General features: G+C 44.8%; 1 protein-coding gene and 1 long non-coding RNA gene across 4 annotated transcripts; both read right to left on the bottom strand.

Annotated features, from left to right (window-relative positions):
- Positions 1–1,212: 1,212 nt before the first annotated feature.
- Positions 1,213–3,688, bottom strand: LOC125304764. Its single transcript, XM_048259265.1, has 3 exons — positions 3,515–3,688; positions 3,255–3,320; positions 1,213–3,141 (listed from the first exon to the last, which is right to left on the bottom strand). Exons 2-3 carry the CDS (start codon positions 3,275–3,277, stop codon positions 2,082–2,084), a joined length of 1,083 nt encoding a protein of 360 aa, XP_048115222.1. The 5' UTR covers positions 3,278–3,320; positions 3,515–3,688; the 3' UTR covers positions 1,213–2,081.
- Positions 3,689–6,792: 3,104 nt separating this feature from the next.
- Positions 6,793–7,989, bottom strand: LOC125304981. 3 transcript variants are annotated; one of them, XR_007195302.1, is made up of 2 exons: positions 7,204–7,989; positions 6,793–7,091 (listed from the first exon to the last, which is right to left on the bottom strand). It is a non-coding gene; the product is annotated as an uncharacterized LOC125304981 (long non-coding RNA). The 3 variants fall into 3 exon arrangements; XR_007195304.1 differs by having other exon boundaries at positions 7,519–7,989; XR_007195303.1 differs by having other exon boundaries at positions 7,524–7,989.
- Between the last annotated feature and the right edge of the window lie 5,655 nt (positions 7,990–13,644).

Below are 13,644 nucleotides of genomic sequence, written 5' to 3'. Positions count from 1 at the left end.
GTGTGTGAAGGGCAAGTCCTGGACTGTGTGTTGGAAATGGTTACTAGGCGTTTCCCTGGTGATTGAACTCTTTGGCACTTGGTGACTGACCTGTTAGAGCATGCCAGTCATGTTTTTTAATTCCATTATTTGCTCTGGGAACACAATATTCACTGTGGAAGCTCACACTCTCACTCTAATAGGCCCTGACCTGAAAGATTATGAAAGTCTCAGGTGTATAATCTTACACGTTTACAGTACAGAATTCACATCACATATAAATAGTTTTTAAGTGTGTGTATTTTATGGTTTTGCTTATTTATGTTTAGCAGACACTTTTATCCAAAGTGACTTGCAACATAGAATAACAATAAACATGATGATAGCAATCGAAAGTAACATTTTTAAAGTAAACTCAATTCTGAATTAAATGTATATGTATATATATTTAAAGTGTGTTTATTTTACATGTGTTAATTTAGCAGACACTTTTCATCCAAAGTGACTTACAAATGTCAATTACATTACAAGGGATTACACATCCACGGCTAAAGTGCCCTTGAGCAAGGCACCTAACCCCCACTGCTCCCCGAGCGCCACTGTAGCAAGGCAGCTCATTGCTCCGGGTTAGTGTGTGCTTCCCCTCAATGTGTGCTTCACTAATTCACAGATAGGATAAATGCAGAGACCAAATTTCCCTCACGCGATCAAAAGAGTATCTATTAAGTATCTAAACTAAGTATACTATACTATACTTGTCCCTGGAGTAACTTGGAGTTGTGTGCCTTGGGGGAGAACAGCGGTGGCAGCTGGGAATTGAACCCACAACTTTTCAGGCTACAGTACCATATGCTAGCCCAGCTCCTTAGCCACTACACTACCACCAGCCCCACCACCCCATGTATATATAGTAATGTTTGGTCCATGTGTTTGACATGCTAGGCTTGAGGTTTTGCCTGTCATCACATCAGGGCCCTTAAATGAAGCACACCCGGCCTGACTCTGGAATACTTGGGCTAGCACCATGGGCATGGCCTCGGGTCTAGGACAGCACCTGGGCTAGGACCATGGGCAGGTCTTGGCCTCGGGTCTAGAACCGCACCTGGGCTAGCACCATGGGCAGGTCTTGGCCTCAGGTCTAGGACCGCACCTGGAGCATACTGATCCGACGCAGTTTGGTCTTCTTGATGAGCGCTGCTGCCTGGTGCTAGGGTAGAAACAAACAGAAGAGAGTTGCCTTTTCGCATGTTTATTCACATATTTCACATTCAGTTGAGCAAATGACTTTCTGTGCAGTTGAAGCAAAGCAGCTATTCATAAAGAATGAAGGATCTGGCATGGCAGTGCAATACAAATAGAAATAACAAATACATTACAAATACAATAAATAGAAAACAAGACATACAAGCATTCCAAACCATCAAAAAAATTTGTGTAAAAATATAAATAAAAAATCAAGGTGCAAAAGTCCTAAAGTATGAAGAGATGTATACACACATGCATATGCATACAGACAGATCATCTAGTACACACACACACACACACACACACACACACACACACACAATTAACACTGTTGGTTGGGATAGTCCATTATACTAAAACAGTCTCTCTTTCTCGCTATCACACACACACAAACACACACACCGCTACCACCCAGTGTGAGCGGCAACTGCAGTGTGTGTGTGTGTGTTTGAGTGGAATGGTTTATGGACTCCAAAACAAAGCCATTCAACACAGGTCTGAGCAGGTCTCGGGAACAGGCCAAGAACGTTTCTGGAACAGCTTACTGAAACCTCTTCAGTAAACGTTCACGGTCAGAGGAAGCTCATTAGGAACAGTTCAGAGTTGGATTCTCCCCCTGGGTTTCAGACGTGACACCGTGGGACCAGCACAGGAGCAGTCTGCGTGACACTGTGTGTGTGTGTGTGTGTGTGGCTAGAGAACCAGTCTCTCCCTCTGAAGTAGTTCCAAGCCAACCGTACACCCACAGTTACACACAACACAAGGTTACACACACACACTGCCCCGACTGTCCCTCACACAGTGATGATGAAGCAGTTGTCTGTCCGTCGTGGGCATCGTGTCTGTGGGCTCTCTCATTAGTGGACGGCCATGCCCTCCTGCCAAGCCCAGCTTTGTGCAGCGAGGCTGGGGACATGGGGAGGAGAGTCCGGGGGCGGCAGGGATGACCGGCCGCGATGCCAGGATGCAGGCTGTTGCCGAGACGACGCCATGAAGGAGTTACCACAGCTGGGTGGGTGCTGGGACGTGCTCGGGGTGTGTGAGTGTGAGTGTGTGTGAGTGAGTCCTTTAGGTAGTGTGTGTGTGAGGGGCTGCTGTGGGTGCGCTTTGGGCAGCGTGTGTGTTGCAGGGTGTGTGTGCTCTGTTGTCTGCGTGCGCATGGTAGCGTGTGTGTGTTCTGGGGTCTGTGTTTGTGTTTGTGCTGTGTGGTGTGTGTGTCCATTAACTTGTGCGTATGCCTTAGGTAGTCCATGTGCTGGGGCATGCAAGTGTGCATTAGCCTGCGTGTTGCCTGCTTTTGGTAGTCCATGGGTCAAATGCCTCTGGGAGTTGGTGTTAACCCTGCGCAAGGTGTCATTGTGCATCTGAAACAGCGCTCTGTCCTGAGGTCTCGCCGCCCCTCGGAACCCTGGGAAGTCGGCGCAGGGCTGCGGCGACGCAGGCATCGCCTGGTGCAGGGGGCACCTCCCAGCGCAGACGCCCGACGCGCCCGGAGCCCTCTTCATCACCGAGGAGTATCGCTGGAGCACGTCGACGGGCGGCTGGCATGTGAACACCCTCACCTCACTCAGCGGCAGGCCCACAGAGTCCGCAAACCGCACCCTCTTAAGCCGGGGACTCCCATTTTTGCTAACGGAGGAGGACGAAGAGATGGAGGATGGGGACGTAGGTTCGCATGGACGCGAGGAATAGCCGGGGTGAAGAGAAGCCTGGTCAGGTTGGTGGGGAGCCTGACCAGAAGCCAGCTTTGTGGGCAGTCTGTGAATGTGCGCAGCAGGCATGGCAGGCTTCATGGATTGCGTGTGTGTGTGCGGTGAGTGTGAGTGACGCAGTCTCTGAAGTGTGGAGTCTCTCAACTCTCTGTCCGCAGAAAACTGTGACTGTGAGCTCCCAGGGGTAACACACACCGGTACAGTCCTGGAGACAGACATATGCTGTTAGATTGTAGATCAGCCTCAGTTCTCCAACATGAAAATATCAAATTTCACAATTTTATGCATCACAAGGGGAAAAGGCTCAGTTCAACTTACCTAATGCAGATCATCATTGGCATGACAATTCCACCGGCTTGATCGCTGTAAATGCTTCTTTGGAATCTACACAACAATTTTGAATTCAATTAACAATCAGGCAGAAAAGTAAAAATATGACAGAAATATTGTACTCAGACCTCTATTTAACCTATCAAACAGTTTATCGCGGTTGTAAGCAGTGTCTTCACAGTAATGATTTTATTAAGGTGTCGGTTTACTTCTTCATTGACATGAAATTAAGAACGTGCGCTACTTACGTGTCAGTAATGACTTGTCCGCTTCGGGTTACAAGAAGAAACGAAAAGTCACAAGTTGAGCACTCGATGTTCACTTAATTAACTAATCCAAACCGTAGTAGTAGGCTACTGTCTTTCAACGAATGCTATTACGATAGACTCTCTCTCTCTCTGCCGAATGTTTCCAAGGTTATAAATGACACTGCCGAGTGCCGACTGTTTAGTTAGTCCGTCTCCTCAACAAGCCAATCAGACGCCTCAGTCGTCCGTCCCCCGACCAATCACAATCATCATGAGGTGAGGCATGGGAGGTGTGTCGGCTACTGTGTATTTCTGTGATTTCATTAACTATTTTATAATCTCAATCGACTTTTGCGACAGAGAGTATTGTTGCCTACACATGATCTAGTTATAGTTATAGGACATTGTTATGGTAGTAGGCCTACATGTCATGTACTTATACACTCTTAAAACGAATGTGTTGGCCCTATATCTGGACACAGAGATGTGTAAAAACAGCGCAAGTTGTGTTGTTTTCAATGCAAGTTGTGTTATTTTCAACACATATTGTGTAACAAATATAAAAGGAAACAACACAAACTCTGTTGTCCCTATATCTGGACACAGGGATGTATTAAAAACAATGCAAGTTGTGTTTTCAACACATTAGTTTTAAGAGTGTATATTGTAAGTGTCATAATCTGTTTTCAGTGTATGTGTGTGTGTGTGTGTGTGTTTGAGTGAGTGTGTAAGTATTGTGTGTGAGACAATGACTGGGGGAAGCGTTGCCATTTCTGCACAAACCAACAGATCCTAGGAAACAAATAGAAAGGACTCTGATTTGATGACTTCATTCTGAGACCAAATTGCATTTAATATTTCCCCTCCTGAGCATTGACTGTTTATGATCATAAGCACCTATTTCCTCCAGTGTACGATCCAGACCTGAATGTTATTTGTGGTGGACACGTGTAATCTGTATTGAGCTCCTCACAGCTGGCTGGGCTGAATCCATTGATCTAATATCTAATGGCTAAATCCCTAGGCTAGGAAAATTAATTAAATTCTCCAAGCAGATAAAATGTTAGTTGTCATTTTCCCAAAGAGTTGCTGGGTAAACAGGCATTACAAATTATATAGGCTCTGGGTTCTGAAAGTACACACATAATACCTTTACAAAACTTTGAGGGGCAAATCAAAAGGGCCATGGGTAGAGGGGCAAAATAGGAGGGCAGTGGGGTAGGATAGAGAAGCAGGGGCAGGAAGGCAGATCAGTGTGTGTGTGTGTGTGTGTGTATACAACACAGCAATTATGAGCTATTATAGTTGCCAGTTGACACATTTTCACCACTCCCCTGGTCTGTGAACTGCACATACTGTACTGAGACGCATCATTGTTGACGCAGCAGTGTTGGGAGTAATGCATTAAAAAAGTAATGTAATTACAGTAATGCATTGCTTTTTGCTGTAATGTAGTAATGTAAGGCATTACCAATACAATTTCAGTAATATTTTACTCGGTACAATTCTCGTGCTTTTTAATCCAAAATTGAGAAATGCTGCTTTTACAGACAAAGATCGTAGCCATTATTCTCAAACTATTTGCATTAAGTCTACACCACTGTAAGTGCAAGGAAAGGCAACCAGCAATGATGAGAACCATTTAAAGTCAACATACAATTTCACTATATTTTACTATATTAAGTTGTGAGTGACCTTTGGGGCCTACATTGTCCCATGAGCCATTATATTGTTCTTTTGTTAGCCTTAAGCCTAGCTTAAGTCATTATGCCATACCACATCACCTCCTGCCGTGTAATGAGCTGCATTGGACACATGAAGATCTATTGAGAACACCAAATCCATATTTCCTGTTATTTTGGTGAAAGTAATGTAAACATAGTGTAATGCCTTACAATTCAAAGACAGTAATATTGTAATGTAACAAACTACTTTGAGATGACAGTAACAAGTAATAAATAATGCATTACACTTTTGAAGTAACTTGCCCAACACTGATCATCTACATATTACATAATCTACAGTCAATCTAGAGTCATAATATATTTACACATTTACTTTTAAAACAACCAGTTGATATACTAATGAGGTGGGGGTTTGATCTGATCTTTATTAGGATGCCATTCTCAGATTGATTTTATGATGTGAAAATGATGTGTAAATGTTATGATTCTGTAGATCTGTAGAGACTTGATAATGTGAAGAAAGACTCGTGGGAAAGTTTCTGATGTTTCTGTTGAGGAGTGCCATAGACTGGAGCCTGTCCACTCTCCATGCCCTGCTGAAACCAGACAAACGAGCTGAAACATGCAGACTGCAGATCTGCCCTTCTTCCTGGTATGCACTTCCTGGCATCTCTGTGTGTGTGTGTGTGTGCACCTCTCTGGTATCTGTCTGATAACTCACAAGTTAACTAGATGTACCGCAAAGCGGTACAAAATATGACCGCCGTTCAGTCCTGCACATTCTCTCCCCAAAAATAAATCACGCTTGTCAATTTGTCTCCATCCCCTACTCTTGCAACTTGTGTGTAAATGAGTGTGTGCATGCATGCGTTTGCTTTTTTGTGTGTGTTCGCTTGTGAGTGGGGGTAATGGTGTGTGTGCGTGGTTCTGAGTCATCCTTGTGGGGCTACATGCCCTCCAAGTATTGTGCAGCCGGTCTTTCAGTGTCCCGGGAATCGTTGACACAAAATTACTGAAGAAAAAAACAAAATATCCAGAAGGAAAAAAAAAAAAAAACTGGACCGCTGCGTGGCGGTCATAATTAAGGTATGGAATGTAAACATGGGAACAAATAACGACCTGAAAATAAAGACTGTGCTGGAGCTTTGTTGCCGATTGACTGCTAGTCATGCGTTTCAGAGCAGAACTGGGTCAGACAAACAGAGAGAGAGAGAGAGAGAGAGAGAGAGAGAGAGAGAGAGAGAGAGAGAGAGAGAGAGAGAGAGAGAGAGAGAGAGAGAGAGAGAGAGAGAGAGAGAGAGAGAGAGAGAGAGAGATTTAACAGCAACAGCTTGCAACAATCACATTTGCAACAGTTTACCACAAGTTGAGGTTTTCCTTCACACAAACATATGGGCAATTTTGGGTGGTACCCATGCTGTTGGAGGTGCAAACAAACGCTGCATCGCCATGGAGATCCCATAGTAAGGAGGTGGCTCAAGGGTCATAGAAGTATTTTGTCGTGTTTACAGTAGTCGTATAATTGTAGCCAAGGTGTCAATACTGGTTTTCCTGGGGAGACACTGTTACCACAAACACACCAGAGTCGGAGGGTAGGCTTTAGAAAAGATAAATATTTATTTTTGTATTGAGACAGCAGTCAACTCTTTTGTTTAAAAATACTCAGTCTGTGATAAGATCCACAATCCAGGGTATGGCAATGACTGGATGAGCGGCAACTGTCTGCGGCACTGCACAGTTCAAGTGGATGGAGCGGGAGAGGCAATCAGAGCCGGCTGCGCACACACACACACACGCTGGCTTGCAGGAGGGCAGGGGCGGGTCCTGGTTCATGACTGACAGCTATGAGCGGGTGAGCCGCAGACACCAGACGGGCCAATAGCAGAGATCCGCTAACGAGAGAAGAGAGAGAGAGACAAATTGAAGTACAGGGTGCTGAATTTGACACATATACAGCTCAGTGGGTAAAACAATGTTCTCTGTCGGCAATTAATAGCTACACACAGGTGAGAGGAGGCCACACCAACAATACAGCCCAAATAATATCAAAGTCTATCAAAGTCCGTCAAGAGTCTATGAAGAATACATCCAAGTATCACACGAGAACAATCAAAGTCCATCAAAGTATCACACAGGGGTAATCCATCACAGCACAGATGTGAAATACGATGCCGGAGAGTTCATTGAAAATACACAGGGCTTTGTAAGTGTCCAGACTCAGCACTTTAACTTGGCGATCGTAGCTGCAATACAGTATTAAAACCATGAAGCCAACAGACGCTGGCTCGCCCGATTCAGTAAGAAAGAGGAGAACAGCACTTAACTTGGCAGAGGGCAGCTTATGTAAACCGCACCCCTGAGATAAATAGTCAGGCGTGTTAGTATTCCCACAGCGGCTGGTTCGTAGCGGCGGCCGGGCTCACGTTGGACAGGTCAGGATACCAGGACGACACTCCTTTACTAGAGTATAGCAGAAGCACGATCAGCAGGCAACATCCTCGCAATGGCAAGCTGCAGTCCAATAACAATTATGACAAAGTCAATAGCACTTAACTTGGCAGAGGGCGACTACAAGCCGCACCCCTGCGATGAATGAACAGGCATTGTCACTGCTTTGCAAAGGTTCAATCACTGCAACGTCCCTTCGGGTCAAGCGTCCAAAAACTTCGGCTGTCACCAACCCAAAACTGGCTTCACTATGTGCTGTGCCTAGGTCTCATCCACAGTGCTCACAGAACGTGCAGACACCCTCTCGCTCACTAGACACCACACCAGTGACTCGCGACTACTGAAATTCTACTTAGCCCATCACCCCTAAATCACCACACCTGTGTGGACTAATTACCTTAATGCACCCCAATGATCATACAACAGACTCCAGGTAAGTTCTTACGTCACACGACACACCCACCTTCAATCTCGCAGCCACCACCACACAGACACAGGTGGACACACAGACACAGACAGACAAACACAGGCACGGGTTTCCCTGTGACATAATGAAAGTAGGCCTACAGTTTTTATAGCCATCCATGCATGTTCACTTCTGGCTCCTTGGCTATGAATTTGGTAATTATAGCGGGCTATTTGATGTCTTTAGAACACTAAACATATCAGAGGTGTCAAATGTTGAGTTACTCCAGTCTAGATTTTTGACGTTAATCACTCCTATGATGTATTAATGCCTGTTTGCCTGTTTCAAAGTTAACTGACGGTAAATCAATCAAAACGCTGAAAAGAATGTGTGAAAGAATGGCTAAGGAGCATGTACTAGCCAGAAAGACGGCGGTAGCGCTGTGGTTAAGGAGCATGTACTAGCCAGAAAAGCTGCGGGTTCAATACCTGGCTTCCACTGTTGTGCCCTTGAGCAAGGCACTTAACCCCAAGTTGCTCTGAGGACAATGGACTTTGTAACATAATTGACATGTCACTTTTGATAAAAGCGTCTTCTAAATGTGTGATATTTCAATTTATTTAAATGGTCTATCAGTGGCCATAGGAAAGAGATAGACCACCTGTTGTCGGTGGTGGACGAAGTACACAAATCCTGTACTTGAGTGAAAGTAGAGATACACATGGTCAAATGTTACTCCAGTAAAAGTAGAAGTCCTCCTTTTACATTTCCACTTGAGTGGAAGTACAAAAGTACTTGCCTTCAAATGTATCACCATTCATTAAAGCCTAGCTTGCTTAATATAAAATAAGTATGTGCTCTATCATGTTTGATGTCATGTACACATTTGGACAGTCTTTTTTTCCAAAAGGAACTTCAGCTGTCACAAAATGTAGTGGAGTTAAAAGATATTTGGCCTTGAAATGTACTGGAGTTACATAAAGTAAAAAGTCTCACAGAATTGCAATACTCAAGTAAAATAAAGATACATGGAATAGCACCACCACTGCCTGCTGTTCCCAATAGCTGTTCACACTATACGCTGTGAATCCAGCACGGGGCAACCCACTAAAATGTAAGAAAAGCTACAGTATATAGGATCTTTTTTTCCAGCACAGTGTGAATTGGTACAACACAGTTGTTGGTGATAGGGGAGTGTTTTGCATGCCTTGTGTTGCTGGTTATGTTGACCACAACCACAAGATCACAACTCCTCGCCATGCAGTTTCTTAAGCACTCTTGCTCTACTCTATGCGATGGTTGACACCTGACAGGTAAGCGAGTACTCTAGACTCTAGAGGTGTCAGTGTGCAGCTTGAGCACACTCTGACTGACAGGTCCAGACCAGATGTCACAGGGTGTCGGGATCTCAGGGTTGCCAGAAAAACTAAAAGTCTTAAACTGCATCTGAAAATGCTGCGAATCATCATTGTCATAGTCATGTTCAGTGGGTACTGGCTCTGAGTAACGGCATGTGTGAGCTATCCAGACAGGCCCTAGACCAGCAGGCCTAAGCTAACCTATAATTACTGACTAGCTCACCCAGTCCCAGACAGCCGCCCCGAGACATGCTGATCTCATCCATGATTCAGGCGAGATAACAGCAGGTTCCAGATTTAGGTGCTGTTTCAGTTGGCAGGTATTTCACTCATGACCTCATTCATTTCATTGAGTTCAACTAGAACTCAAAGCGATGGTTCGGAGTAATTTCACCCTAGGGTCCTTTGCACCATGACCCCGAGCCAAACACCCTCCCAGAACTTTTCCCTTGGTCGAACCCTGGTCGAGTAGCGCTGTCAGAAACTAATGAGTTTCTGCAGTCGTAATGGTACCAACTTTTATCTCGTAAATTACCCCACTAATAATGCCCTGAATGGTACGAAACTTCAACAGTAGTACAATTATGTTCTTTACTCATAAAACGAGGCATTGAAAAGTTTGTAAATACACCAGGAGTTCATTTAAACAACACTTGCCTGATGGATGCTACTATACTGCTGCGTCAACGTTACTTCCGTGATTTGGGAAAAGCCCGTAAAAGTCCTGGCAGGAAGCGATTACATCAACGTTTTTTGGTATATCCCGTTTTTAATATTTTTTTTCCGAAGTGTTTACAACTTAGTGTTAACTAATAATTGTTGCAAACTGGCACTACGAACAAAATATTAGTGCATTCCTGGATCTACATCCTTATGCAAGCTTACATCGCTTCAATGTGTCAGCATCCCACCCGCAGAGGAACTCAGTGCTGGCTTCCCATATATGGATTAAGATCAGGGCTGGCTTCCCATATATGGATTAAGATCAGTGCTGGCTTCCCATATATGGATTAAGATCAGTGCTGGACTGAATTAGAGCCTGAAGGAAAATCTTAGTCTTTAATCTTAGAAAATCTTAGTAATCTTTAGTCTAGGACTAGGCTTAATCCAGGGATGGGAAACCAGCCCTAAGTTCCTGTCAAGCTTCATCAAACGAGGTATTCATCACTTTGTTTGGGAGGATGCCCTTACAGAAACTAAATGTTTGCGGCAGATCTGCAGCAAACTTGTGCGTAATTTGTGGGAAACAAATTACTTCACTAGAGAATATTGCCAGAAGTTTGCCAATGTTGGCCGTTGGAGGCAAAACTTCCAGCAAAGTGCTGGTAACAAAGATAAATTTGCCACTAGTGGCAAATATGTACACCAATGATTTGCTGCCACAGTTAGCCAGTAATGAGGAACGTCTAGTACTTTTCTGGTGACGAATCGCCAGTGATTTTCTAACACAGTTAGTCAGTAATGGCAAAGTTCTAGTGAACCTCTGGTGACTCTGTAACTGTCATTACAGTTAGGCCAGTGATGGCAAACTTAGTGAACTTTTGGTGACAAATTTTGCCAACAAAATGGTCAGCCATTTTTGCTGATTTGCGGTTGCGCCTGTGTGGGGTGTGCTGCTGCTCTGGTGGGGGCAGTGGGGCAAAGAACTGCTGGTCTGTGTACTCTGCACTGTGCACTGGGGGAGACAAAAGAACTCTGCTAGTCGGTGTGCTGCTCTCGCGTGGGGGCAAAATAACTCTGCTGGTCTGGGTTGCTGCTGTGTGGGGGCAAAAGAACTGCTGGTCTGTGTGCTGCACTGTGTGGGGCAAAGCAACTGCTCTGTGTGGGGGCAAAAGAACTCTGCTGGGCACTGTGTGGGGCAAAAGAACTTCGGTTGGTCTGTGTACCGCACTGTGTGGGGGTAAAACAAAAGAACTCTGCTGGTCTGTGTACTGCACTGTGTGGGGGGCAAAAGAACTCTGCTGGTCGGTGTGCTGCTCTGCGTGGGGGGCAAAATAACTCTGCTGGTCTGTGTGCTGCTGCTCTGTGTGGGGGCAAAAGAATTCTGCTGGTCTGTGTGCTGCTCTGTGTGGGGGCAAAATAACTCTGCTGGTCTGTGTGCTGCTCTGTGTGAAGGGGGCAAAAGAACTCTGCTGGTCTGTGTTCTGCTGTCTGCACAGGGCGGATGAGCCGCAGTCCTCACATCTGCACCGAAGCAATCACAGTAATGGTGGGAAGAGACCACAGCTGGCACTTTACCTACCTAAGCAGAGTTACACCTCATCACACACACACACACACACACACAGTCATGTGAGTACCGACGGACAACTCCAGATAAATCAGGACAGGGCTCTTCTTCCATAAAGCTGTGGCTTCTGCCTACCACAGTGGCCTGGCTGAGCTCACCCTTTTGTGTAAAAAGAATGTAATTAAAGTGGTGATGGCGCCACCAGACAGTCTAAGTCAGTGGTTCTCAACAGGTGTGCCGGTTTTGTACAGGCTCAGGAAATAGGCTAGGGGGACTTTTCTAAATGTTTCTAAATTAAAAATGTTTTTTAGTTTTATCTGGTCTTTAGTGGGCACCATTCTCAGTCTGATTTTATGATGTGAAGCTGAGAACTGTGAGTCTGTGATAATTATCTCGTAATTACAAGATAGCCTAACAATTCTGCCCCCACTTGTGTGTGGCAATGACATGTGGGGTGTACTACGAATCTCGATTAGTGGGTTAGCGAGGTATGTTGAACTCAAAGCCATATATCTATATCACCATGGTATCTTATGCTGTCAACCAAACCTGGTCGGGAGGAGGTTATGTGCTAAATTATAGCTCAAATCGTGTAATCTACCGCAGCGGTCCCCAACCACCGGGACATTCCTAACCGGGCCATAGCCTACGACATGAGTTTGAAAAAAATGCATGCGAACTAAACAATAATGTCACGTTTTTACATGGCATAGGTCTATATGCAGTTGTTTGATTGCACGCATGTTTGCATTTTGCAAGGTCTATTTTCTTACGTCTGTCTGTCCCGCCTTCAACACTTTTACATATTGCCTTCAGCGCTGCGCGCAGCCTCAGGTCAGCTCACTTCACTTGATCAGTTCTTGGCGAACGGTAGTGTCACACGGTTAGCTAAACTGCTAGAATGAGCAACAAAAACAAGCATCTTTAGCAGGTCACTGGCCAGAGTGTTTGAGCTATGAGAGCCGCTGCAGAGATTTCTTACAGAAAAAAAAGTCACCGCTAGCTGCACATTTTAGTGATGAGGACTGGGTGTCAAAACTCGCTTACCTGTGTGACATATTCGGGTTGCTTAATGACCTCAACCTGTCACTCCAGGGTCTTTATACTGGCAGATAAAGTCGCTGCATTTAAAGCAAGCTTGATTTGTGGGGACGACGAGTGGACCGGGGTGTATTTGATATGTTCCAAACAGTAGTGGGGGTTTTGGGAGAGACTGAGACAGGGCCCTTTCTCTCGCAGCTGGTGCGCGATCACCTTGTTGCGCTTTCAAATGAGTTTGAGCGTTACTTCCCATCCTCCAAAGATCCACGGCAAACCAATGTTTCCCCTACGTTTCCCACCACGTATCTATGCGAGGCCGGGTTTTCGGCAATGACTGCAACTAAGACCAAATTGCGCAATCGACTGGACATTTCAAACACACTGAGGGTGTCACTGTCTTCCATCACCCCCAGATGGAAGCTTCTTGTTACAGGGAAACAAGCAGGGCTCACACTGATTATATTCGTAATGCACGTTTAGTTCCCATGTTTTGTTCCCATATTTTGTTAAGCATGTTCACACTTTAGCTTCAAGTTGTTAAATATTCATAGTTCATATTGTTCAATTTTCACTTCTTCAAGTTCACGTTTTTCACAAGAGATCGTTACCTTCACTGTTCATACATAACTGGAGCTAGTTCTTTTCAAGTAATGCATGCACAACACATATGGAAGATGGAACCCCCGACCCCCCGCCGGTCCGTGAAAAAAAAATAGGAATCAAACCGGTCCATGGTACATAAACACACACACTGACCAATCAATTGTCTTAAAAATGAAGTTATCTCAATGTGTAGGATTCTGTCATATATTTTACAGGTGGAGCTCCGCCTCTACTAACATTTTGGATCTCGAATGCGCTTTAATAGTGCTGTGCATGCAAATATCCACCTATGGACGTGCATACCATACAACAACTGATGACAATTGATTTATTTTATGTTATAGGTTAGACACAAAAAA

This window comes from Alosa alosa, chromosome 12 (assembly GCF_017589495.1).
Source record: "Alosa alosa isolate M-15738 ecotype Scorff River chromosome 12, AALO_Geno_1.1, whole genome shotgun sequence".
NCBI classification, from domain to species: Eukaryota; Metazoa; Chordata; class Actinopteri; order Clupeiformes; family Clupeidae; genus Alosa; species Alosa alosa.
This window is presented reverse-complemented; position numbering and strand designations above follow the sequence as displayed.